This window comes from Delphinapterus leucas, chromosome 6 (genome assembly GCF_059928025.1).
Source record: "Delphinapterus leucas isolate spDelLeu-1000000601 "Yukka" chromosome 6, BTC_Dleu_Yukka2, whole genome shotgun sequence".
Classification (NCBI taxonomy): domain Eukaryota; kingdom Metazoa; phylum Chordata; class Mammalia; order Artiodactyla; family Monodontidae; genus Delphinapterus; species Delphinapterus leucas.
Genome location: NC_143134.1, coordinates 77,336,318 through 77,361,271, shown reverse-complemented (window position 1 = coordinate 77,361,271; position 24,954 = coordinate 77,336,318). Strand labels below are relative to the sequence as shown.

Sequence of the window (24,954 nt, the reverse complement as noted above, 5' to 3'; positions counted from 1 at the left end):
AGCTAAGGTGGGACTCGAATCCTGTTAGTTTGGCTTCAGTGCTCTGCTCTTTACAATTAGGCTAAAGCTGCCTCTTCTAATATGTAAATTAAAGAAAAAAGGCTGTATTAGTTGGGTATGGGCTGCAGTAAAAACGGTGGCCAATTCAATTCCATTATTTTTATTTTACACTGGCCTTTAGTTTTATTTCAAAATGCTATTGCTTCTTTGCCAAGGAGGAATTTTCGAAATGAAGATTCCTAGTTGGTCAATGGATGCGGTTTTTATTTTACTGTACCTTTACAACCTTTTCTATGGCAGAGGACCGTTTTGTGATGTATCCTTGGAAAAACATCAGGAGGCATAGTTTTTTTTTTTTTTTACATCTTTATTGGAGTATAATTGCTTTACAATGGTGTGTTAGTTTCTGGTTTATAACAAAGTGAATCAGTTATACATATACATATGTCCCCATATCTCTTCCCTCGTGCATCTCCCTCCCTCCCACCCTCCCTATCCCACCCCTCTAGGTGGTCACAGAGCACCGAGCTGATCTCCCTGTGCTTTGCGGCTGCTTCCTACTAGCTGTATCTATCTTATGTTTGGTAGTGTATATATGTCTAGAGGCATAGATTTTTAAGTAGGCTATTTGATTTACTTGCTAGCATCTATGTTTTTATTGTAAAACACCACCAAGCTGTAAACTAATTAGTTGCTATAGAAGTCCTCTGCAATGCCATTAAGAGCGTAATAGGGGAAAAACCTAAGGGATCCAGAATATTATGGGTTTTGTACATTAATTACGGTTAATAATATATGATTAGTAGGTTAAGGAGTTGTGTTGGAACAGAAAGGAGTAAAATGAATAAAACGAATTTCTCAATCTAGCCATCCCCTTTGACATAGTAAGTAAGCCTTGCAGACTTACACTTTTGTACTTTTAAGCATATCATTTCTCCTTACTACTATCATTTAGTGGCTTGAAAGGAGGTTCTCTCTGTTTAAGCACAGATTTGTCTTTTGTTCTCATGCTAGAGATTTTGGAACTAAAGCTAAAGTGTATGAGTTATCAAAGAAAAGATCTTAACTGAGTTGATTCAAGGAAGCCAAGTCACCTTTTCAGACAAGCCTCCATTCTATCCAAAATAGCATCTCTCTTCTACCCAGTCTATTGTATTACCATGTCTTTACTTTCTTCAAGCACTTATTATCTGAAATTGTCCATTGTTTTTCTGTTTGCCTTTCTCACTGCAGTGTAGGTTTCATTTGATTGGAGATCTTGCTTGGTTACCACTTTATCCTACAATTGTGCTTGGTGTATATGGGATATTCAACTGTATTTATAAAACAAGTACGCAAGTGAAGTGCTGTTAAAGGGACGGGCCCATGTGCATTAAACAAAATCTTGTATCTCAACAGGACATTCCCAATTAGAGGCTTTCAAATCTATGATGGGCCCATTCATGTTACCAGGTGCACTTTCAAACAATATGTGCCAACTCCAGATAGGCATACCAGTGCTATTGGCTTCCTCATGAAGAATTCTTGGCAGATAACCCCCAGGAATAACATCTCCCTTGTGAAGTTTGGTCCACATGTAAGTATGTTCTCATGGTTCCTACACAGTGAGTATGGTGGGTAGAGGAGGGATGGCACATTTCCAAAGACGAAAACACAAACGAAGGGTTCGCACTGAGTTTTTACGATTGGGAGGAGAAATCTATGCAAGAGCAACTCCTAATTCCAGGTACTCTGTCCTGCTGAGTTCAAGGGGAGAACAGAAGTCCCATGTGACCTGGGGTATTTCTGATATTTGGTGATATCTTCAAAGGGAAAATGACTTAAAGTGATGACACAGGGATGGGAATTGTAGAATTTCATAGGAACAAGAGGACATATAATTTGTAGAAATTCAGTATAATAATCCATGAAGAGATTTGGGTTTTACCTGGTATTTTACTTTTCTGGGGTCTATTCTTCTGGGGAACTAGAGGATAAAAGATTGGGAAAGAAGAGGAATAGTGGGGTGATATGAAACAAATGAGGTTATTTCTTATATGAACTATTGGAAGGGTTTTATGAAGATTGCAAAGAAGACTTAGAGATAATTGTTTACAATGCCATAGGCCACAGGAATAGTTTTCTTAGTAGTTTCGTCAGTACCCTCTTTACCATTAAAACACAGGACAATCTGATTATATACTCCCAGCCTCACCCCATCTTTCCACTTCTAAGATGACAGTGGTGTAGAGATTGAGCCTCAGACCGTATTGCTTTCTGCTCCCACAGACACAGCCACAATTGGAAAGTGGCTCGTAGTTCTCTCATTCATGTCCACAGGCAAACTCTGTGGTTGCCCAGTTTAAAGAGAACTTAAGATAGTTTACCAAAGTCTATATGTGGTTTTCATGAATAGCTGAGGCATGGAACAGAGGCACACGTGCAAGCTGGGTTGTCAGCTTGGTTGACTGGTTCTCTTCTAGGCCACATAACTCCAGGGGAAGAGGAAGAGCTACACTGTGGGTAGGGTCCCACGTAAATAAATAGGGTGGTTCTTGGATTACCTCTCCAGTGTAGAGGTTAGATGTTCGCTTACTGCCCACGTGGCTCTCCCCATGCACAGAGTTTGGTGATCACTGACACGGTCATACTGAAAAAAAAAGTTTTTAGATGTTTCGTTTGTTGCAGAGTTCTAGAGTTCTAACAGCCTAAGAGAATCCATGCTGTTTAAGTTTAGTGTTTCATCAGCCTAGAATTCTCTAACGTGGCAATGCTCTGAAACCATTCATAAAGGGAATGGTCTGTCATATTTGTTATTCCTAAAAAGGTGGACAGTATGCCCTAGACTTCTTTTAGATTTAACCATAGGAGGTATAAGGAAAAAGAGAAAAGAGCCTAGAACTAAGAATTTAGAGCCACTTGTCCCACACATCACTGATTTTCCATTGAGCTGCTTATCATTTAGATGTTCAGCTGGTTTTAAAACTTCCCAATAAAAGCATTATAGAGGTGTATCTGCATGGCTTGAATAACATTAGTAACTTACCACTAATAAGAAGCAGCTAAAGATTATAAAGCATGTAACCTGCAGCCTGCTTTGCAGCTGTGTACTATGTGTTCGATAAGGGCATTGAATTAACATTACCCGACATGAAAATTACTGAGCTGGACTTGGTCTACGTTGAGGGAGAGAGAAGATAACACACACTTTTCAACAAGTTGTAGTGAGTCGTGCAGCCATACCAAGGCAACACTTAGATTGTGTTTTAGTTTGGAACTGTACTTACTTTTTGGTGGGAGGAGTCATTAACAAGTTAACTAAAGCATTTGGAGTGAAATAAAATGATTAGCTCAGGAGATAGAATTTATAATAGATTTTTATTTAATTGAGGTATGGTTTGCATACAGGGAAACGCAGAGATCTTAAGTATAAAGTTTATAAGTTTTAACAAATACATATGACTGCATAGTTCCCCTTCCCACAACTATTCTAGTTTCTCATACCATGGATTAGTTTTATCTGGGGAATAGGTAATAGTTTTTAAGTTAAAAAAAGGGAAAACACCAAAGGTGAAATTGAACGCTTGCTGCTTGAACTCTACAAGGCTTTGGGAAATTTTTTTCCCCGTGCGTGTCATAATTAATCAAAAATGTTGGTTGACAATTATGCTGTGACTCAGAACTGCTTTAACCTTAAAGTAATTGTAATGGATATGAAGTTGGGTCCTTGCAGGGAATGCTGGCTAACATGGCAGGAGCCCTCATTTTATGATGTCCCTGTTTTTCATTGTTTTCAGGTGTCTCTCAATGTCTTCTTTGGAAAGCCTGGTCCCTGGTTTGAAGATTGTGAGCTAGATGGTGATAAGAACTCCATATTCCATGACATTGATGGCTCTGTGACAGGATACAAGGATGTTTACGTGGGAAGAATTGACAACTACCTGATCCGCCATCCAAGCTGTGTAAATGTTACCAAATGGAATGCAGTGGTGTGCAGTGGGAACTATGCCCAGGTAGGCCAGAACACATCGTGATGCCTGATTCCTTACCAGCTCCTGACAGCACTGCTTCTGTGAGGAGTACTCTTCAGCTCTTCGGGATGATTGATACTTTCCAAAGCATGGGTTTTTTGGGTGGTTCTTTAGGGGAAAAAAAAGAAAAAAATTCATTAGGAATCATAGACTCACAGAATTTTATTTAAAGTTCCCCCACTCCAAACCAATTTAAAAGTGAAAAAGTAAGCCCAAGAGAAGTAAGATAACTTGCTCTTGGTTAAATATGGTTGTATTGTAGTTGGGGTGAGAACCCATATGTCCTGAGTTCCTAGGCCAGGTTTTTTTGCTGTGCTACAGCTGTGTCCCCTGAGAGGGTGTTTCACTCTTTGCTTTCAGGGTTATTATCTCTATTTTATCTCTAAATTAGGGACTCTGACTTGTGAGGCAGAATATCAGTAGATCACACGGAAAGTGAGATGCTCTCAGAAACAGAGCTAGGAATTGGAATGAGTGGACAAGGAAGGAATCCAAGGAAATTCTGCAAATTATATTATGATATAATGTCTATGAAAATATGAAGGGGATGATATAGATTGGGAAACACTGCTTTGAAAACATTAAGCTAGCGTGCAATTTATTAACTGGATGCCCAGTATAAGAGGATGGAGTAATTAGGGAGGTAGCATGTTAAGAGCACAGATGCCAGAACCAGATTGCATGGGTTTGAATTCTGGCTTTGTTATTTCCTTTAATATGAGGTGGGTAAGTTAATCAATTGCTCTGTGTCTCTGCTCAGTGAGGATAATATTAGATCCTCTCGTACATGGCTGTTGTGAGGATAGAATGCACGAGTATTGGTAAAGCATTTCACCCGTGGCCTAGCACATAGTGAAGTGCTTGCTGCAATTAGTATTATTTGAAGAGCAGGGCTCTAAGTTGCAAAGATGATTTTAATAGTGGTATTTGATGGATGACAGATTGCAGAATGGAGGTACCAGTTGCCCAGAATTTTGAAGAGAGCAGAATTTTATTTCCATATTTTAGAGAATTACATGGTCATATTTAATAATAGATGTTAAGAGAGATAAAAGAATAGAGGGGGGCTTCCCTGGTGGCGCAGTGGTTGAGAGTCTGCCTGCCGATGCAGGGGACACGGGTTTGTGTCCTGGTCCGGGAAGATCCCACATGCCGCAGAGCGGCTGGGCCCGTGAGCTATGACCGCTGAGCCTGCGCGTCCGGAGCCTGTGCTCCGCAACGGGAGAGGCCACAACAGTGAGAGGCCCGCATACCGCAAAAAAAAAAAAAAAAAAAAAAAAGAGAATAGAGGAAAAGGATAATTGGAGCATGGAGAGGAGAATTAGAGGAAGAGCAAAGTATCTTCCAAGGCAGACTGGGCTCTGATAGCCTGAAAGGCAGGAAAGAAGCCTCCCTTGTTAATGTGCTGCTGAGTGCTCTTATTTGCAGGGTGGGTTCTTCCTGGGGAAGGACCAGTTCTGTGACGGAGCCCCTCCACTGAGCTCTGGCTAGTTTGCCCATCAAGGGTGTGTTTGTGGCTCCTGCTTTTCAACTTCTTGAGCCCCCTGAGTTGTATGTGGTTTCTACCATCTAAGCTTTCTATAGTGGGAGCTTTTTGGAGCAGAATTCTTTATTACTCTTCAGACTTTGAATCATGACTGTTAAAGAATGCTATGATTCTTAAATTAAAAAAAAAAACCTTAAAAAGATTCTCATTTATAGACAAGACAAAGGGCTTAAGAGGGGTAAAGATTAGAGAGCTTTTTCTGGTTTATTTTAATGGCGTATTAGCTTCTTTGTTGTGGGATTTCTCATCCCCATGGGAGCGAGAGGAGTCATACTTGCCTAAGTTCTGGGAAGGACAAGGAAAGGATGGAGAAATAATTATAGTAAAATAAAGAAGAAAAGAATGTGGTTGAAAATGTGATTTCTTCTTTCATTCGTTTTATTCTTAACCAGAATTGCCCTCTAAAATTAAGTTGACTCATTAATGCCTAAGAAGATATAGTAATTCTAGAATTAAAACAAAGATAAAAAGCTTTTAATTCTTTAGTAGCTACAGTTTTAGTTAAATTGCTAGCCATGTGTATTCAAAGGTACATGTATCTGTCTTAAAGTGGTATGTGCTCACTCATGAAAACTTTATATTTTATTATAAATGTCTCTATATAGTCTTTGGATTTTCTAAGGTATTTGAGAATGTGAACCTGATAACTTCTAACTTAAAAAGCAAAGTAGTAATTCTATTTTTATTTGAAGATGAAGAAAGAAAAAAGTGTCTAATACTGCCCAGGCGGCTCTGGGAATGGTAGGACAGAAATTTTCTCCTGAGAATTTGGAATTTGGGCTGGGAGCCCAGATATGTAGCCATTTGTTATTTCTTGGATGATGTATAATACTGTATTTTTTTAACAAAAGGTAGAAGCAACTGGATCTCAAGATAGAATAATCATTCTTTAGCTATTTGTAAATATATTTTAATGGGATGTCTGCTCTTTGCTGACCCAAGGGTAAAGGTGCTCAGGGAGAAAGGCGGTAACATAAGGAGAATGTGCCACCTCAAATCCTTCTTGGATTTGGAAGAAGGCAGGATATATATATGTATGTGTTTGGTGTGGGGGTGTATTCTATTATATTTTAACCTATTATATAATGAAATACAGATCAAATATAAACATTTAAATAAAGAATAAATAAATATAGTATATTAAGCATATATATTTAAATGTAGTCTCAAAATATATATTTCCTGGGCTTCCCTGGTGGCGCAGGGGTTGAGAGTCCACCTGCCAATGTAGGGGACACGGGTTCGTGCCCCGGTCCAGGAAGATCCCACGTGCCACGGAGCAGCTGGGCCCGTGAGCCATGGCCGCTGAGCCTGCATGTCTGGAGCCTGTGCTCTGCAATGGGAGAGGCCACAACAGTGAGAGGCCCACGTACCGCCAAATAAATAAATAAATAAATAAATAAATTCCTATCTCTATTTTAATCTTTAAGTGGTGTCAGTAGAGAAGAGTACTATAGTCAAACATGAATGAGAGTTAAGAAGACTTTCTGGCTCAAAGAATTTATAATTGAGGAATCAATATGGATAAAACTGCAGAAATCAGAGAAACAGAAAACATAGAGAAGTAGTGTGGATTAAATGCAACATTCTGCAAATGTTTTAATACTTCTGGGGAATTCTGTTACAGGATACTGATTTGTTTTAGGAAATTGTTCTGAGGTTTGTTCTTTGGAGGATGCATTTGGGGAAGATTTTGTTTTGGCACAGTATGGGGCTCAAATGCCACTGGAATAAATTCAGGGCTTTCAAATTTGCCTCAGTTTAATATGTTTTTCCAGTTTTTGCAGAACACTTTATAACTTTTTTTTTTTTTAATGGGTGGAAAATGACTTCTTGGGCTGATGTAGGTCATGGAAAATTGAAAGCCAAAGCTCTGAGATATTTTAAATTTCCATCTCTTATTTCAGAGGAAAGTCTTTCAGATTTGACTAGAGGGTATCAGTTTTCACATTAATGTACTAATTTTTTGTATGTGTGTACTTCAGATTGAGGGATTTCTTTGACAGGCTATGTAAACCCACAAAGGTTTTATATTCTAATGAGTAAGCTGGCCTGTTGTGGAAGGGATGATGAAGATCTTGGCTACCAGAACACATGGTCTGTTTTTACTATTTCAGCTTAAGCAGGCTTCATTGTAAGTGGAGCTTAGGATGAAGTTGGCTACTACTCAGTCAGTCTGGCACGGATCATAGAATCTCTCTTTTGAAAGTAGAGACGTTTGACTTTGTGCTAGATATGTTTTCTTTAGCTATTTAAATTTTCATTCTCTTCCCTTTAATCCTTAATTTCGTTTTGAAGGTCTATGTGCAGACGTGGAGCACTCAGAATCTGACTATGACCATCACACGAGATGAGTATCCAGCCTACCCTATGGTGCTCCGGGGAATTAACCAGAAGGCAACCTTTCCACAGTACCAGCCTGTGATCATGCTGGAGAAGGGCTACACCATCCATTGGAATGGGCCAGCACCGAAGACTGCTTTTCTATACCTCATAAACTTCAACAAGTATGCTTCTATTACTGTTATTTCAAATAGTTGGGCAATTAATAATTTAGTGGACAAAAAAAATAACGTATCTCCTTTGTAGCAAGTAAAGAACTTCAACTTTATGTACTTTGTTCCTCCTGTGGGGAGGCTGTATATGTTATATTGATGGAATTAAGAGATTGTATAAATTGAATTCTGTCCTATTAAAAGCATGTCTTTTTCTCTGTGGTCAAGGAATTGTGGGCAGAAAGCCATTTAACGGTAGGTTTTAATACCGTCTGCTGAATACTTTAATTCTCTGTAGCTGGGATGGGAATAAATTTTATCTGGTGTTCCAACTGAGCACTCGGTTACCTAGAAAGTAAAAAGATTTTTGAGGCCAAGTTTAGACTTGACAGAAGAGAGTAGTATGACTGATTATTCATGTCAGCAATGGGCAAGAAGTGGAAGAACTGTGGCATGGATAATGCCAGGTATTTGCCATCCCTGCCAGAATGTGAAAGCACCTTTCTATCCCTTCTTGATTTCTCAGTTGTCTGCTCTAATAATATTACTTTCAATCAAGGGCTCTATTTTTACATTAATTTATTTAAGCGTTTACTGTTTGCCAGTTGATATAAAGATGACTGAGAGAAGTACTTGCCCTTCAGGAGCTCACAGTATACAGGTAGAACAAAATTTAAGTAAATAAACCAGTACTATTTTTTAAAGGACAAAAGATAAGAGCAACTATTCTGCCTAAGGGAGTTGGGCCAGGCTGCACTGAGAAGTGATAGCAAGTGATCAGTTTTGTTACAAAAGCAGCAGAGTTGGGAAAGGGCTAGTTCTGCTCAGGGACTGATAGATTGAGTGTGATGGGAGCGTAGGTGGGGGAAGTTACAGAAGATGAGACTAGAAACAAGAGCTGGGACTATCTAGACGTGTGATGGTTAACCCATGGGACTCCATGAAACTGCTCAGATATGTACCTGAAAAATTGGTTTGTTCACCTGACTGGTCATAAAGGCTGACTCGTCAGAACTCTCTTAAAATACCCAATTGGAATGAACAGAGATGGACATAGAACATGTAGGAATTCCCCTCCAAGGATGGCTGAACATCATGGTAGATGCTCTTATTCTGAGATGATAGGCCTCTGGCACATGCTCTAAACTGAACCATTACTATTTTCCTGTAACACTGGCTGCTGCTTCTCTATGCCCGTACTGGACAATTGCACCTTCACTTACTGAGTCAACCAAGCCAAAAAAAATCTCAGGACTCATCCTTTCCTCTTTCTTTTCTCTCATTTCTCCATCTTATCAGTGGCCAAGCCCTGTTGATCCTATCTGCTTAATGTTTTCAAATCTCTCCACTTCTTTCCACCGTCACTGCTTGTGACTGAGTTTAGGTCATTAGCCTCTCTTGCCTGGATCCCTGCAGCAGCCTCCTATTCGGTCTCCCCACCTCCCTCCACCTTCAATCCTTGGTCCACATTGTGTCCAGGGTGCGGGTTCTAAAAGCCAATCTGATATTGTCACCCCCATCAGTGAGCTGCCTAGAAGTCAATGAAGGAACAAACGATTGTCAGAGAGGGTGGAGGAGATATGTGAAAGAGTGATCCGCAATACAAAAAGTTATATCTGGCAGGTTATGAATCTGAGGTGAGGTATTATAATCAAATGGTATGCAGGGTTCTGCACATACAAGGCATAACTTTTGAATAAATACTAAGAAAGTAAAAAGATTTTAAAGTGAAAAAAAGGATGAGCTCAGAAGTTTCAAAACTATATGGGCTTGAAATTCAGTCCAACTTTCCTTGTTTAATTATCTAAAAGTTTGTAAAAGTTACATCATGGGCAGAGGCAAGAGGAGGAGATGGATAATTTTTTTTTTCCAAATTTAATATAATTATAGAGAGGTCATGGATTTTGTCATAGTGGCACTTTTGAAAATAACAGTTTAAAAGTTATAAAAGCTGTACTTATGCATTAAACAAAATAAGGAAATATAGAAAAACATTTTAAAAATTACAATAACCTATAATTCTTCTAATCAAATTGAGGCATTATAAACATTTATAGGGTTCTCGTGTCTCTCCACCCTCAAGTGTTCTCTGAGCATATAAATATGCCAAAATTTATTTAACTACTCCATTCCCCTATGAACATTTAGATTATTTTTCTCCTGCCCCTCTCCCCCTTTTGGTATTACAAATGATACTGGATACAGCATCTTTTCTTATACATTTTTGGTCTGTATTTCTAATTTCTTAGTGGGATTACTGGATGAAATCTGTGTGAACAATTTTAAGGCATTGTTACATATTGTTTTAAAACTGTTTTGAATGATTAAAAAGTTCTGGAAATGGATAGTGGTGATGGTTGTACAACCTTGTGAATGTACTTAATGTCACTAAACTGTAAAGTGAAAAAAGGTCTAAAATGGTAAATTTTATATGTTACCACATGTATATTTTGCCACAACTTAAAGAATGCCAAAAAAAGAAATGATAAAAAAGGGGAAAATATTCTTAATGGTTTTCAAAAAGTATTAATTTTATATCTTAGAACATTAGGTAAGAAACAACACTATGGCAATTTGGTAATATTCATCAAAGACTTTAAAAATGCATACACCTTTATCTCTAGCACATTTACCACTAACAATTTATCCTAATGTAATTATAAAAGATAAAAATATATTTATGAATAAAAAAATTCTTTGGAAAGATTTTACCAGTGTACGCTTCCACTATCAGGCTGTTAGTGTTTCTTGCGTCTTAGTAGACCCATACCCAACTGTCTCAATTTTATTATCTGCTTGCAGTATCTAAGTACATTTTATCCAGCTTCTCTTCACATTCCCTGAAGTCCTGTTGAAACCAAGAATTTTTTATAAGCCATATCATTGTTGTACATATATTGAGGAGAGAAATTTGGGTAACATGTAAAAGTCGATGATTCATTAGTGTGTTAGGATTCAGGACTTGCATTGTTAGTGGCTCCATACACAGCAGAAATTTAAGGAGGAGAAGACCATGGCTAAAATTTACATATGCTGTAATACTCAAAATGTACTGGCTCAAATGTGAATTCATGTTTTTATTGTCTCTCCTTTATAGGAATGACTGGATTCGAGTTGGGCTCTGCTATCCGTCAAACACAAGTTTTCAGGTTACCTTTGGCTTTCTACAGCGGCATAATGGCTCATTATCCAAAATGGAAGAGTATGAGCCCTTGCATTCGCTGGAGGAATTGCAGAGGAAACAGTCTGAGAGGAAATTCTATTTTGACTCCAGCACGGGGTAATTCGGGGCAACCAGTGAATGAGAATTATTGCTGTTTTTCTTTAGTGGTGCAATTACTAGTTCTTCAGTGTAACTAAGAATAGATTGTGATGTGACGGCTGCTTAGAAAAGCAGCTGATGTGGGTAATTCTCTGCTCATCACCATTAGAGGTTTAGAAGAGAACTAGAATGACTCGTAATTACAGTTGGCAGTAGGAATCGAGTGAGATGTTTGCTGTTTACCTATTAAGGCGATTTAGAAAGAGAAATTATCCTTGTCAATAAAGAACCAGTAGGCCCAATTGAAAATTAAAAGTGTTTTCCATAACGACTCTAAAGATGATTATTTCCATATGATATAGTTCATATTTTAGTGAAAGCTCATTTTTCTCTTCCTTTAAGACTATCTCTCAAGTTGACCTTGGGTTTTAAAAAAATCACTGTGTAATCATGGCATATTTGCTTTCAACTTTCTCTAGCCTGCATCTTTCCACTTTTTAGTTCTAATCCTGTTCACCTGGGGTCCTGTTCGCTTTGTCTGCTTTTATCCAGTTACAGTCTCTCAGCCTTTGGGTTATGGTAGGCTCTCTCTCCTGTACTCTTCCAGAAAGTAGCATGCTCCTTCAATATCCATCCCTTAACCTGGCATTTCTACTCTATGTCATTGTCTAGGTACTATAAAGATACTAATGTAAATAAGGCACATTTCTTCTGCAAATTCACTGTCCATTGAAGGATGTGGGCATGTAAAGCAAGTAATCAGAGGGCGAAAGGTTTAAATGCTACAAGTCCTATAGTGTGCCTTTTGAGGTAACCCAGAGGTTCAGCCTTGGGTGGCCAGTGACAACCCAAGAAGATAACACTGGGGCTGACTCTTGAGGAGTGACTAAGAGGAAGGTGTTCCAAGGACAGTGTGGATAAATGCATGGAGGCATGAAGAACATGGTACGGCATGTTTGGGGAAAGACAAAATTTCCTACTGGAGAGAAGGGTGGCAAGATTGACTGTGGGGGAATGAGGTTAGGGTTCAGTCAAGTGTCTTGTTAACCTTTGAATAAGATGCAACTCATTTGCCCTTCAGGGCTGGTGCCGCAGCCAGTGTTATCAGCTTAAGTCTTTTTTTTATCATCATTATCTCTGATTTCAACTTCAGCAACCTAGTTGGGCTTTTATTCTATAGATGATAGAACTGCCACATTCTCAGTTGATTTTCCACAAAAATAAATGGAACGCCCAAATTTGTAAGGACAGTCTGGTGATCACAAATTAATGATTGATATGTAAAAGGATGGGAAGTATTTCTTCATCTGGATATTTCTAGAGTCCTTCAGCCTTTGAGGTTCAAATTCTTTTTTAATTCTATTCATTTTGATGATTTAAATTATATATCAAAAGTCCCATGCCTAATCAAGTCCCTGTCATTCCTTATATATATGTTAAAATTACTGGATGTTAGAACAGTGGCTGATTTTCACCTCATCACAACTTTGTGTTGTTCACTGACCTCATATTAAAATGTGAACTCTTTAAGAGTGGTGTCTCCAAAGAAAGGACTGCTATGGGCTGTCATGTAAGGGTTCAGTAAACCAGGCACTTTAGATGTTGCATTGCCTTCCTCAATTCTGAAAGTTGAGCTAGTGTGGGTCCCCCTCTGGGAAAGCAATTATTACCAGGAAATTCTACTGATCCAGGGTGATCTTCTATTTTGTTGGTTCTTACTTTGCCAAGCAGAGCTGAGTTTATAAATAGAAGGTTCTTCATGACTGCAATTGGAGAATTGCAGTTGATTGCCTGACTTTATATAATATTCTGCCTTACTTAATTGTGTGATTTGGGCAATTTAGTGAATATTTCTGTGCCCCAGTTTCCTTATCTGTTATTTGGGAATAATAAAAATGCTATATTATATGGTTGTTGTGAGGTTGAAGAACACACAGTTCATGCAAATCATTCAGCATAGGGCCTGGGATGTTGTACGTCCTCAATAAAAGTTTACTGTTATAAATAAATAAATAAATAGATAGATAGATAGATAGTGAACTCTTGAACTCCAGTAATCAATCGCATTTGATCGAGTCCTTTTTAGAATCTTGATTTCCTTTGGTTTAGAAGGCCTAGGTTTGCTGACAGACATTGGACTACTGCCTGGAACTTGCTTTTCCATTCATCTTGGCAGTAGGAGGAGAATTCAGAATGGGTAGGACTGTTCATTTCGCTTGATTTTGGCCAAAGTACAGACAGAAGGACCCCAGGCCCATCTGCTCTTAGTAAATATCACAGGAATTGATTTGATACCATATCTTGGCCTTAACCAAACAAGTCTCACAGTTGCTGTTTTAATTATTCCAGTTTTGTACCTTAAACCAAAACAATTTGTAAACCAAAAGAAAAAAAAGAATAAACCACACTAATTTACCAAATCCTAAACTCAAGTGTAAAGTTTTCCAAGGAATTCTTGAGCCAAGCCAAATTCCATCCTCCTAAATTACCAGTTGAACTAATTCAAACCAGAAATCGACTTTGATACTGCCCATAACGACTGAATCAGGTTATCAAAATATTTTCTAAAGTGGTATTGCATTTGACTTAGAACCCTAGGAGGGTAGAAAGGAAAGGGAAACAACTTTATTGGTTTTGTAGTTTATTTTTCTTTAAAAAAAAATTTAATTTATTGGAGGAATATCCCTTCTGGCCATGAGTTTATTTGAGGAATTTTTGTAAGTTTTTGAAAGTTAATCTAACATCCGTTGGACTGGTTTCTGTTTTGTGCAGGTTGCTGTTTTTGTATCTAAAAGCCAAAAGCCACAGGGATGGTCACAGTTACTGTTCATCTCAGGGATGCGAAAGAGTCAAGATCCAGGCAGCAACAGACTCCAAAGACATCAGTAACTGCATGGCCAAAGCGTATCCCCAGTATTACAGAAAGCCGTCAGCACTCAAGCCGATGCCATCCATGCTCAAGGGACTCTGTCAAGGCTGCGGAACCCATCAGGTAAACAGGGAATAAAAGTGGTCTGTGGTCCAGGAGAAAAAGTCAAAAGGTTCTGTGCAATCAGCACATTTTTTTTTGAAACATCTATGCTGCCAATTTATAAATATTGCATGTTTTCCCCTGAATTTTGGCCCATTCTAGAATGTGATGCTCATAAGAAGCAAACCAGTCCAAATTTATAATAAAACTACCTTCCCCCTGAGATATATCAGTTTGCCCTGGATGATTGTGGATATATTGGTTGTCATCTTTTCTTTCTCAGATGTGATTCCATTACAGTATCGCTATTTCGTTTGCATGTCAGTGATATCAAAAAATAATTTGTTTTCTTGGAAGTGTGAAATTTATCTTCAGAAAAGGCACTCGTATGAAAATTGTTTCCTTCAAGATGAAAAGCCATTAATTTGAAGCATGTGCTATTATGTTTACCTGTAATTAAAAGTACAAACTGACTTTGGCTAGAAGTGAAATGCTTCTTGTGACATATTCTTAATGAGATGGTCTCCTTCTAGATCTTGAGAAAACATGGCAATGAAAGTAAATCCAAAGTATGAGCTAAAATCAGGCATGGGGTTTCCAAAGGAAGTCAGACTAATTCCAGGTGAAATACAGAATTAATATTGCCCTAATTGATCTTTAACCTCTATATAAACAAACATGGGTCAAGAAGAATGGTTCTCAACTTGTGGTCCCCAGGCCAGCAGCATCAGCATCACCTGGGAACTTATGAAAAATTCTAAATCTTGGGTCCCACCCAGTTCTACTGTATCAGAAACTTCAGGGATGGGGCTTAGCAGTCTGTGCTTTAACAAGCCCTGGAGATCATTCTGATACATGTTCACATTTTAGTTTCACTGGCCTAGAGGAGTTTTTAAAAAGTCCTTATTGCCACAGAAATGCTTGCTATTAATATGGAGAAAACCTCTAAATCTTTATTTCTTATCATTATAAGTGATTTGAGAAAACAAAAATTCTTCCATTGCACAGGTTCTTTATTTCTAATTTTTCTTGTTTCTGTCCCTTGGAGGCAGTAAGAACAGGGAAAGGAAGGGGGATTTATGATTCGTATTGTGATATATGATAAGTATTTTTCTGATGACAGCTCACTGTCATAGTCTTGGTTGCTCATACCCTTGAGCCACCTCTATTCTCCAATTCAACTAAACCAACCAACCAACGAACAGGCAAAAAAATAAGCCAGGTACATGAAGAAGTTTACATGAATCCTTGCCTGTCCTATGTAATGTTTTGACTGTTAAAGTGAAATTTTCAGATAGTCTTTGTGGGGAAGTAAATTTTCCAGCCTAATTCTTAAGTTGAATTTGTTAAGAAAGTCCTTCATTACTGAAAAGACTTCAAATAATTTATAATTATTATAAGAATTACTACAATTTATAAAATAATTTAATCATCTTCAGAACTATTCTGGGCATATCTTGTTAAATGGTTCCATGCATTGACGTTTAGCGTTCTTTATTCTTTGGGCTTAAAACATTGATCAGGATTCATTTCTTAAAGCTGTATCGACTAGTGACCTGGCAGTTGAGAAGTATTTGAAGCATCTGGGGACATCACTTTTACTTGGAAATTTGAGGGGAATTTTTGTTTTGAATGTCAAAAACACATGTGTATTAGAAATAAGTAGGAAAATTCACATGAATTTTTTGACTTCAGACCTGAGACTTCAAAGCAATGTCCAGCTTCTAAGTGCTTAATATCATGATTATCTGCTCTTGCCATGATTATTTGCTCTTGTTGGCATCGATTTATAAGGACATACACTTTTTTTTTTTTTTGGCCATGCTGCGTGACCTGCGGGATCTTAGTTCCCTGACCAGGGATTGAAACTGGGCCATGGTAGTGAAAACGCTGGACCTAACCACTGGACCACCAGGGAATTCCCCAGGGCATATGCTTTTAAGTGCTAAATTGTGTGAAGAGTTAAGAGTGCTTTTGAATGAAAAGACAGCCTTTAGGGAGGAGGTGGGTGTTGGGGTTTGGAGACTGGCAGTGATTTGGAGTAGAAGGAAAAAGGGAAGGGTGTTCTTGGGAAGGGAACAGCATTGGAAAAGGCAGGGTAGCAGAAGAGGAGGTAAAGTGCTTATGGGAAAGTGAGGGAACTGCCCTGCATGTTGAATGTGATAGAATAGTGGGAAATAGGGTCCTGTGTGTATAAGACGTGGCTCTATTTGTGGAACATTTTGCAGGTCTGGTGGAGGAATTTAGACCTGGTGATGTCCAGGCCCCTGAAAGTTTTTAAACAGGGTAGTCCTTGTCATCTACACTTCTTTCCTCAGTCCTGGAGTGACTTGAGTCCCAATTCAGAATAACTGGTCTGAAAAGGACCTTTGAAAAGATTTGTGACTGTTTTTGCATGAAATGTTTACAAAGATTTAGATATAAAGCATATTTATATAGTCATTTGTAGAACTGATTTTATTAACAAGATTACAGTGATTTGAAACTGAGATTGCTCCAGAAAGTTAGGAACATACACTTCTCATATAAAGCCTGTATCAAAAGATAGAATTCCAGGTCATGAAATATGTACAGAAAGTTCAGAGAAAACAAATAAAAACAAAAACCCACTCACTGGCTTTGGTATAGTTGAGTTTATTTTGAAGGATCTTTTTGGAGGAAGATGCAGTTGACATAGATATGGAACTTCTTCCCTGTCTAGGTGGTGTTTACAAGTGATCCTCATAGAAGCTACCTCCCTGTGCAATTCCAGTCACCCAGTCAAGCAGAGACTCAGCGTGGAGACCTCTCTGTTATTTCTGTGAGTACCATCTGGTGTGTACATTGCCTCAGCTTCTCGGTTTTACATTTTATCCTGGTAACATGAATTATCTCTGGCAACATTCACTTGTTTATAATCACATTTTGATTATTAGTGGTGAGCAATACAGTAGAGGTGTAAATACCTCCTAAACATTTGTGTTTTAAATAAATAAAATAAATATTAAATTTTTTTCTCAGTCAATTATGTTTATTGATTACTTTTAGGCGAATGTTAAAATTATTCAGGTAATTATTCAGATTTCTTTTCTGTAGGAGACAAGGTGTTTTTGGTTTAAAAAAATGGTCATAGGGGCTTCCCTGGTGGTGCAGTGGTTGAGAGTCCGCCTGCCGATGCAGGGGACGCGGGTTCGTGCCCCGGTCCGGGAGGGTCCCGCATGCCGCGGAGTGGCTGGACCCGTGAGACATGGCCTCTGAGCCTGTGCATCTGGAGCCTGTGCTCCGTGGCGGGAGAGGCCGCAGCAGTGAGAGGGCTGCGTACCGCAAAAAAAAAAAAAAAAAAAAAAAGTCATAGATAATCAATATGCAGAAATTTTAACCTTGGATTTTGAAACTTAAAAGAAGTTCCCCAGTTATTTGTTTAAAATATGGGAAGTGAAGGTTTTAAAATTTCCTCAGCATTTTATTTTGAAGTTGCCTGGTTCCCATTTTTTTCAGATGAAGAAAGTGAAGATGCAAAGTGTTAGTTGTCTTTTTTAAGTAGGTTAACGGGAGTTAAAAGCCTTAGCCTCATATCAATACTGGAATTTGGGCTAAGAGCCAAGCTAGCCTGCAAGGTAACCAGCTCTAGGCATGTGGCCTGTCCAAAATCGAGTTGACCTGAGTGCATCTATATAAAGAGCTCTTTGGGTAGGAGGTATCTAGCCATCCAGCTGATACCCAGCTAGGGTCTGGGCTCAGCCTCATGTGGTCTCCTTAGGAGCTCGGTTTTTTTTTAAGTGGTGGACAACACATTCACAAATCCCCATATATGTGAGCAAAATTAAATCTTACTCTTTTTTTTCCTTTCCCAATCTCTTTTATTGTGTTAAAATACACATAACATAAAATTCACCATCCTAACCATTTGTAAGTATATAGTTCAGTGGTGTGAAATACATTCATATTGTTGTGCAACCATCACCATTATCCATCCATCTCTAGAACTTAACTCTGAATTAAGAACTTTTTAACAACCCTGAATTTAAAATACTGCTACTTAAGGGGGGGGCATGAAATGGGGAGTTATTAATCAAAAGGCATAATGTTTCAGTTGAGTAAAATGCATAAACTCTCAAAATCTGCTGTACAACATTGTCCCTGTAGTCAGTAGTAGTATATTGTTCACTTAAAATGTTTGACGATGGATCTCATGTTAGTGTTCTTATCACAATTAGAAAGAGAGAAAGAGTGAAAGATCCCTATGTAACTCAAAGATTTCTCAAGTATATATATCTATTGCCCTGCATTAGCATTTCTTCATTTTGTAGTATGTTCATGATGTAATTTTATTGGTATGAAGTTTGTTAGCTCAACATCTCAATGCAGTCAGCTGTATGAGGAACCCATCCCAGCCTACTTGCGTGGAATCTGGTGGGTGTCAGTTGCAAAGGTAAGCAAGTTGGTGCTGAGTCTCTCTGCTCTGCTAGCTCACTAGATAATTAAAGAAGATATTGTTTTGCCCAGACCATCTCAGGTAGGGTATTCCTCTGGGTCTGTAGACATTGTTTGACTCCATTGCTGCACACTGGGTGCCTGGGACTCTAAAAGAGATCACAGAGGACTGTGTTTTGTCACATTTACCTCCAATACTTTTCATATGCATTACCTGAAGAGTCTTTGCTGGACATGGCCTTGCTTTAGTTTTTACAGAAAATTTTGTGTTTCCTTTAAGTAACAGGTTTTTTGGGGGGGTACTTTTCAAGGGGACAGTTTGGGTGTGTTAGGGATCATTATGTATATTTTTTATCAAATGTGTCTCAGTTCTGAGTATCCAGATTTTTAAAAATAAGTGAGTCACTTTCAGTCTTTCTAAATATAAAATGGCACTTTATGTCAAGCACTTCTAGAATTTTTCTCTAGACTAGGGCTATTTAAATACAGGCAAAAAGCCATTTTGTATTCCTATGAGATCATTAGTGATTAGAAATAAAATTTAAGTATAACTTCTCCAAGCAAGGACAGGTGTAGTGAAGAGCGCATCTCTCCTTTGTTAGCTTTTTTTTTTTTTTTTTTTTGCGGTACGGGGGCCTCTCACTGTTGTGGCCTCTCCTGTTGCGGAGCACAGGCTCTGGACGCGCAGGCTCAGCGGCCATGGCTCACAGGCCCAGCCGCTCCAGGGCATGAACCCCTGTCCCCTGCATCGGCAGGAGGACTCTCAACCACTGCGCCACCAGGGAAGCCCCTCTCCTTTGTTAGCTTTTAACATAGTTTATAATTTCACGCATTTTAAAGAGAAACAGTGCCTATGACTTAAATTAGTGTTAAATCATTTCTCAGTCTAATAAGTTTTTTTCCCTTCCTTTTTGGTTGAGGAATTAATGAGATTTGGATGTATCTGGAATTCCTTTTTCTTGAAAAGGTCTCAAACCATTAATTTAAAGAAGACAACTGGAAATTTCAGTTCACAGTAATGGTGAACAAGATATAGTAATACCCTGTGGCTTAAATCCTGGTAAAATTACCATTTTTCCATTTTGATTTTAAAGGAGAGCTATATATGAAACAAAGGAGATGAAGCAATCTGGCTCCTCTGTTGTTCTAAATCTAAGCTATAATGGGGGGGTTTATGTGGGTTAAAGCATGCTATCTATTTATCTATCTATCTATCTGACTCGATATCTGTTTCATATAGATACATGTATTTTTCCTGAACCAATGTGACAGTATCTGAGCTGCAGTATAGAGGCTGCCACCCGATCACTGAGTTGGAAAGCTCTGACCCCATTGAGAGACTACGTGTGTAAGAATGAAGGCCCTGAGCCTGCAGAGAGAGTCACCCTGCTCAGCTGAATGTGGGCTGCCATGCCTTGCTTGTAGCAACTTAGCCAGTCAGAAAAGACCAGTGAAGGCAAAAGTCTGTGAGAACACAGGCTCAATCTCAAATGTTGGCAGGGGAAGAGTAATGGAATATGCAGTTTGAGTTTGGGAATTATTATTTGATTCATGGGTTTAGAAGACAGAGGGAAAGGGGCTGGAAAGACGAGTCATCCTGGAAATGCCGAAATGGTGATGACCGCAGATGTTTTTGTATTCTCAGATCAACGGCACTGACTTTACCTTCCGAAGTGAGGGCGTCCTCCTCCTGGTTGTGGATGCCTGCAGTGTTCCCTTCCGGTTGACGGAGAAAAAGATTTTCTCTTTTGCTGATGTCAGTCTCATGGAAGAGTATTTAAAAACAAGCATCCCTCCAAGGTAGGTGAAGCTTGCTCTGTGTGAGGGATAAGGTACCTTAAAGATGACATCCGGTTAACTCTGAGCTTTGGTTTGTCTACCTGCCCTTTTACCCTTTTAGGGTATTTAGGATTCTTGAAAGATAGTCATTCCTTCCTAGTCTCAGGTTTATGCCTGTGTGATCCAAGTTGCTTGTCATTGATAAGTGAGGACTTGGATGTTAGAAGTGTTTGCAAATGATGGGAAGGCTCTTGGAAGGAGAAAGGCTTAAAATTTTGGATCATTTCTATCCCACTTTTTAGTATTAAGCTAGTCTACATGGTACCCAACGCACTCAGAAGGCTCATTATCATTTTAAAACAATTTTATAGATAATTTTACAGACAATTTTACCTTTGCAGCCATCTTTCCCACTGATGAACCCTCAGACAGCATTGTGCTATGACTGTGGTATAGGAAGTTGTCACCTGGGTCACTTGGAAGTGACTGGAAAGGAGTAAATTGATTTTTTTTTTTTTTTTTTTTTAATTTGGCTGCACCATGTGGCTTGCGGAATCTTATTTCCCTGACCAGGGATTGAACCCTCGCCTTCAGCAGTGAAAGCGTGGAGTCCTAACCACTGGACCGCCAGGGAATTCCCCAGGAGTAAATTGATTTTTAAGTGAATGAGTGTGTGGTCTCTCTTTTAAGAGCCCTAGTCTGATTCATTTTTCTTTGTTAGTCTCTGAACAAAGGTTCACAGGAGAGAAATCTTCCTTTTTTTCTGTTGGGCAGACAAAAACGGTATTAAAATAAGCCGTAAAGCCATAGTAATTAAGCCGGTGTAGTAGTGGCAGAGGATAGAGAGATCAGAAGAGAGAATCCACAAAAAGATCTGAATGTGTGTGTTGATATACTCACAATAAAAGTAGCAATTTAAACCAAACCATGGAGAACAGATTTTATTTCATTTTTTTTAGAATTGGCATTTATCCATTTACTTAGTAAGTAGATAATAGAACTTAAGTAGGTATATAGAGCATCTGAAACTAACAAAACTAACCTCCTCTGTTAAAATAGTTTGTTCCATGACAGAGCTGTGTCCCAAGCCATCCACTAGGTCCACTGACCTAAATGACTTTTGCTTTCCCTACATTTATAGACCCCTTGTAATAGCAACATAAACTCTAGGTGGGGCATTGAAGGGGACACTTGTAACAGCAGGGATGAAAAGGCACGTGGGGTGTGTTTTTTTTTTTTGTGGTATGAGGGCCTCTCACTGTTGTGGCCTCTCCCGCTGTGGAGCACAGACTCCGGACACGCAGGATCAGCAGCCATGGCTCACGGACCCAGCTGCTCCGCGGCATGTGGGATCCTCCCTGACCGGGGCCCGAACCCGTGTCCCCTGCATCGGCAGGCGGACTCTCCACCACTGTGCCACCAGGGAAGCCCTTGTTTGTTTTTTCAGTTCTGCTTTTATCTAGTATTTCTATACTGTATTTAGTTCAGAATGGTACTCAATAAATACATGCTGAATTACTGAAATTTGCTCTGATTTTCTAACTTTTACAGGTCAATTGTCCTGTTGAGCACAAGAGGAGAGATAAAGCAGTTGAATATTTCAGATTCGTTAGTATCTCTGGGATTAGCCAAACCAGCCAATCTTTATAACAAAGGTTTGTATTTGTATTCTTCTGTGAAGTTCTTAGGAGGCCAGCAACATATGCATTTTTACGGTGGAGTATAGCTACCAGACTGTTTTCATGAGGTTGTTTGGCTGGGGTGGGTATCATGAAAATAATTTCTAAATCAGGAGACAGTTGTAGAGGAAGTGTGTTGGGACGTGGCTTGTTATTTGGGGCAAGAGGTGGGTGGTGAGAGTTCATTCTCTGACGTAAAGAAGTACAGTTCTTTTTGTTTTTGTTTCACAGCCATCTTTGTTTTGCTCACCTCCGCTTCACCTCCCACATTATCTTGCATGGAACTAGTAGAGGTACAAATTGAACTTTTTCTTTTTCTTTTTTTTAAGGGAGTACCATATTTTTGGGATTCAGTGGAAACTTCAAACCATCATGGACTAAGCTGTTTACTAGTCCTGCTAGAGAGGGCCTTGGGCTGCTTGAACAATTCGTACCTTTGCAGCTGGACGGATATGGTTGTCCCAGAGCTGGCACGGTCCGCCGAAGAGACTTGGAGCTGTTGAAGCAAACTTCAAAAGCACATTAGAGACTAACTGTAACTTAGCTGGGGGAAAAAATGTGAACTAACTTATTTAATTTATGGCATTTTAAAATGACACTGTTAACCCAACAGAACTATTTTCCTGTTTGATACAGAAAGGGGAGAAAAGAAAGAATTTAAAGTGATTGCTTGAATATGGGCTCACGCACCTTCTAGTTGTACAAAATGTTAAAGAATTTATTTGTATTTGTTAGGCTGGTATATTTCAGAGATCAGTTCTCTTATTCCTCACCTCCCACTCCTGTGTTTTGTAGTGACCATAAGCAGTGCTTCACCTTTTGTACAATGGGATGTCTTGGGCAGGGGGAGGGGGCTTCTGAGAGTCAGCCTGAGTCCTTGAGAGGACCAGCTCTTGTAGCACCTTGGATACTTGAAGTCTAATGCTCAGTTGTGTTGTTGACTTTGGGTCAGCAGTTGACCTGCGTGGCTGGCATGTTCAGGAATGCGTTGGGCCCTGGTTCCAGGCAGCCTTTGAGGATTTGGTATGATACTGAATGGTAAGAGTTTTAAGTGGCAACTCAGGCCCAGCTCATGCCCTTTTTTGCCTGGACATGTGCTATTTTTATTCATTTGTATATTGATTCCTTCTAAGGGTTCAACTTTCAAACAAGAAGTATGGAATATATTGGGACAAAGGGCTTTTAAGAGTTAGACATCCCTTTAATCTGTGACCATTGGGAAAAAATTTGACCTGCACCATGGTCTGATGTTGGTGGGGCCATTTTTGCAGCTTTAATCTTTAGCCTGTTTTGACTGTATATTTGTATTTAAAATGCAGAGCTGAGTTAAATATTTACATTTTTTTAAAAAAGAAGCAGGCCATTTTCCTGAACTATAAACTTGGGTCATTTCAACTTGCACAAAGGAAGTCTGTTCTTGGAGTTTCTCCTGCACCCAGTTTTTTGTTGTTGTTGTTTTTGTGTGTGGATATTTTTTTAAGCCTTACTGCTCACCAATCTGGCAGGACAATTGCAGAAAGCTTAATGATACCCCCAAAATATTGTACTCAGGGGGAGAAAAAAAGGGAGAGCCTTTTAAGGGCCAGAATCATGGAGGGAGTATTCAGAAACCTTTTCTTAGCCTTAGAGGAATCCGTTACTCTTAACTAAATTGTTAGAGCCAATTAAAACAAGACACTGCGATGCCATATTTTTCTTCCCCCTATGAGGTGCATGCATCTCCTGCCAGTGAGCACTGCATGTGGCAGAAAGATTGCTGCCACAGCCTGGGATGTCACCACACCAAGAGGAAAGAAGCATTGTAATGCCTTTACCTTTTCCTAAACCCACAATGCATGAAGTGTAGTGGAGGGATGGCCATGGCAAGACGGGAGGGAGTATGTTCAGGTTGACTTTGGCAGTGAGTACAGACAAATTCACTTTTCTCTACCAAGAGCAACGGCTGATGGCCTGTCCTTTTCTGTCCAAGAGAAACTGCAGAGCAGCTCTGTGACTTCTATTACTTTATAAAATATGCTACCTCAAAGTGCTACCGATAAACCTTTCTAACTGTAAGTGCTCTTGCTAAGGGCACATGTCTTAAAGTTTAGGTTTTGGGGTGTTTTTTTTTTTTTTGTATATCGATGAATGAAATCTTACCTATTAAATATATTATTGGATCATCGTTCCTCAAGGTGATTAAAGTTTGTGTGTGTGTGTGTGTGTGTGTGTGTGTGTGTGTGTGTGTGTGTGTGTGTGTTTTATGACCAATATCTTTTACGTGTGATTTTTAGAGTTTGGCTCTTTAAAGATTTGGAGAGGATATGTACGTTCTAAGGCACTCAGTTTTTCTGATTTATATGCTAATGATCAGGGCCTAAGTAAAATAAATAAAAATATGCGTGCATGTATATTTTTTTATATGTGTGTGTGACTCTATTTATCTAGCAAGCAGTCAATCAGTCAATCTGTCATTTTTTATTCCCTATCCCAGCTGTAAAGAACCTATGGGCAGACATAAGGAAGGGAAATGGTCCTCCACTAAGTAGATTTTGTAAAGCTAAGTAATCTTCATAAGGCCAATGGAGAGGTTCTCAATGTTGGCTGCACATTGGAGTCACCTGAGGAGCTTTAAAAACTGTGAAGTCCTGGGCCCCACCCCCCAGCTCCTACATTCATATTTAATTGGTGTGGGGTGCAGCCTGGGCATTGCAGTTTTCTTTAAAGCTCTGGGTGATGCTAATAACATGTAGCCAGGTTTAAGAACCACTGCACTCATATAATAGGCCCACTGTTTAACTTCAGTCTATAATTTTTTCG

At 39.1% G+C, this 24,954-nt stretch overlaps 1 protein-coding gene across 9 annotated transcripts in view; it reads left to right on the top strand.

Annotated features, from left to right (window-relative positions):
- CEMIP2 (cell migration inducing hyaluronidase 2) overlaps positions 1-24,555 on the top strand; it is a 79,993-nt gene extending 55,438 nt beyond the window's left edge. For 5 of the 9 annotated variants that reach the window (XM_089913296.1, XM_089913294.1, XM_089913298.1 and 2 more), the window contains 10 exons: positions 1,399-1,576; positions 3,777-3,992; positions 7,855-8,063; positions 11,149-11,331; positions 14,086-14,305; positions 16,986-17,084; positions 18,606-18,695; positions 20,343-20,497; positions 22,028-22,131; positions 22,485-24,555. In XM_089913296.1, coding sequence (XP_089769422.1) covers positions 1,399-1,576; positions 3,777-3,992; positions 7,855-8,063; positions 11,149-11,331; positions 14,086-14,305; positions 16,986-17,084; positions 18,606-18,695; positions 20,343-20,497; positions 22,028-22,131; positions 22,485-22,681 — 1,651 coding nt within the window. In that variant the 3' untranslated portion in view covers positions 22,682-24,555. The other 4 variants (XM_089913299.1, XR_016393570.1, XM_089913301.1 and 1 more) reach the window with 4 other exon arrangements.
- The last annotated feature ends 399 nt before the right edge of the window (positions 24,556-24,954 follow it).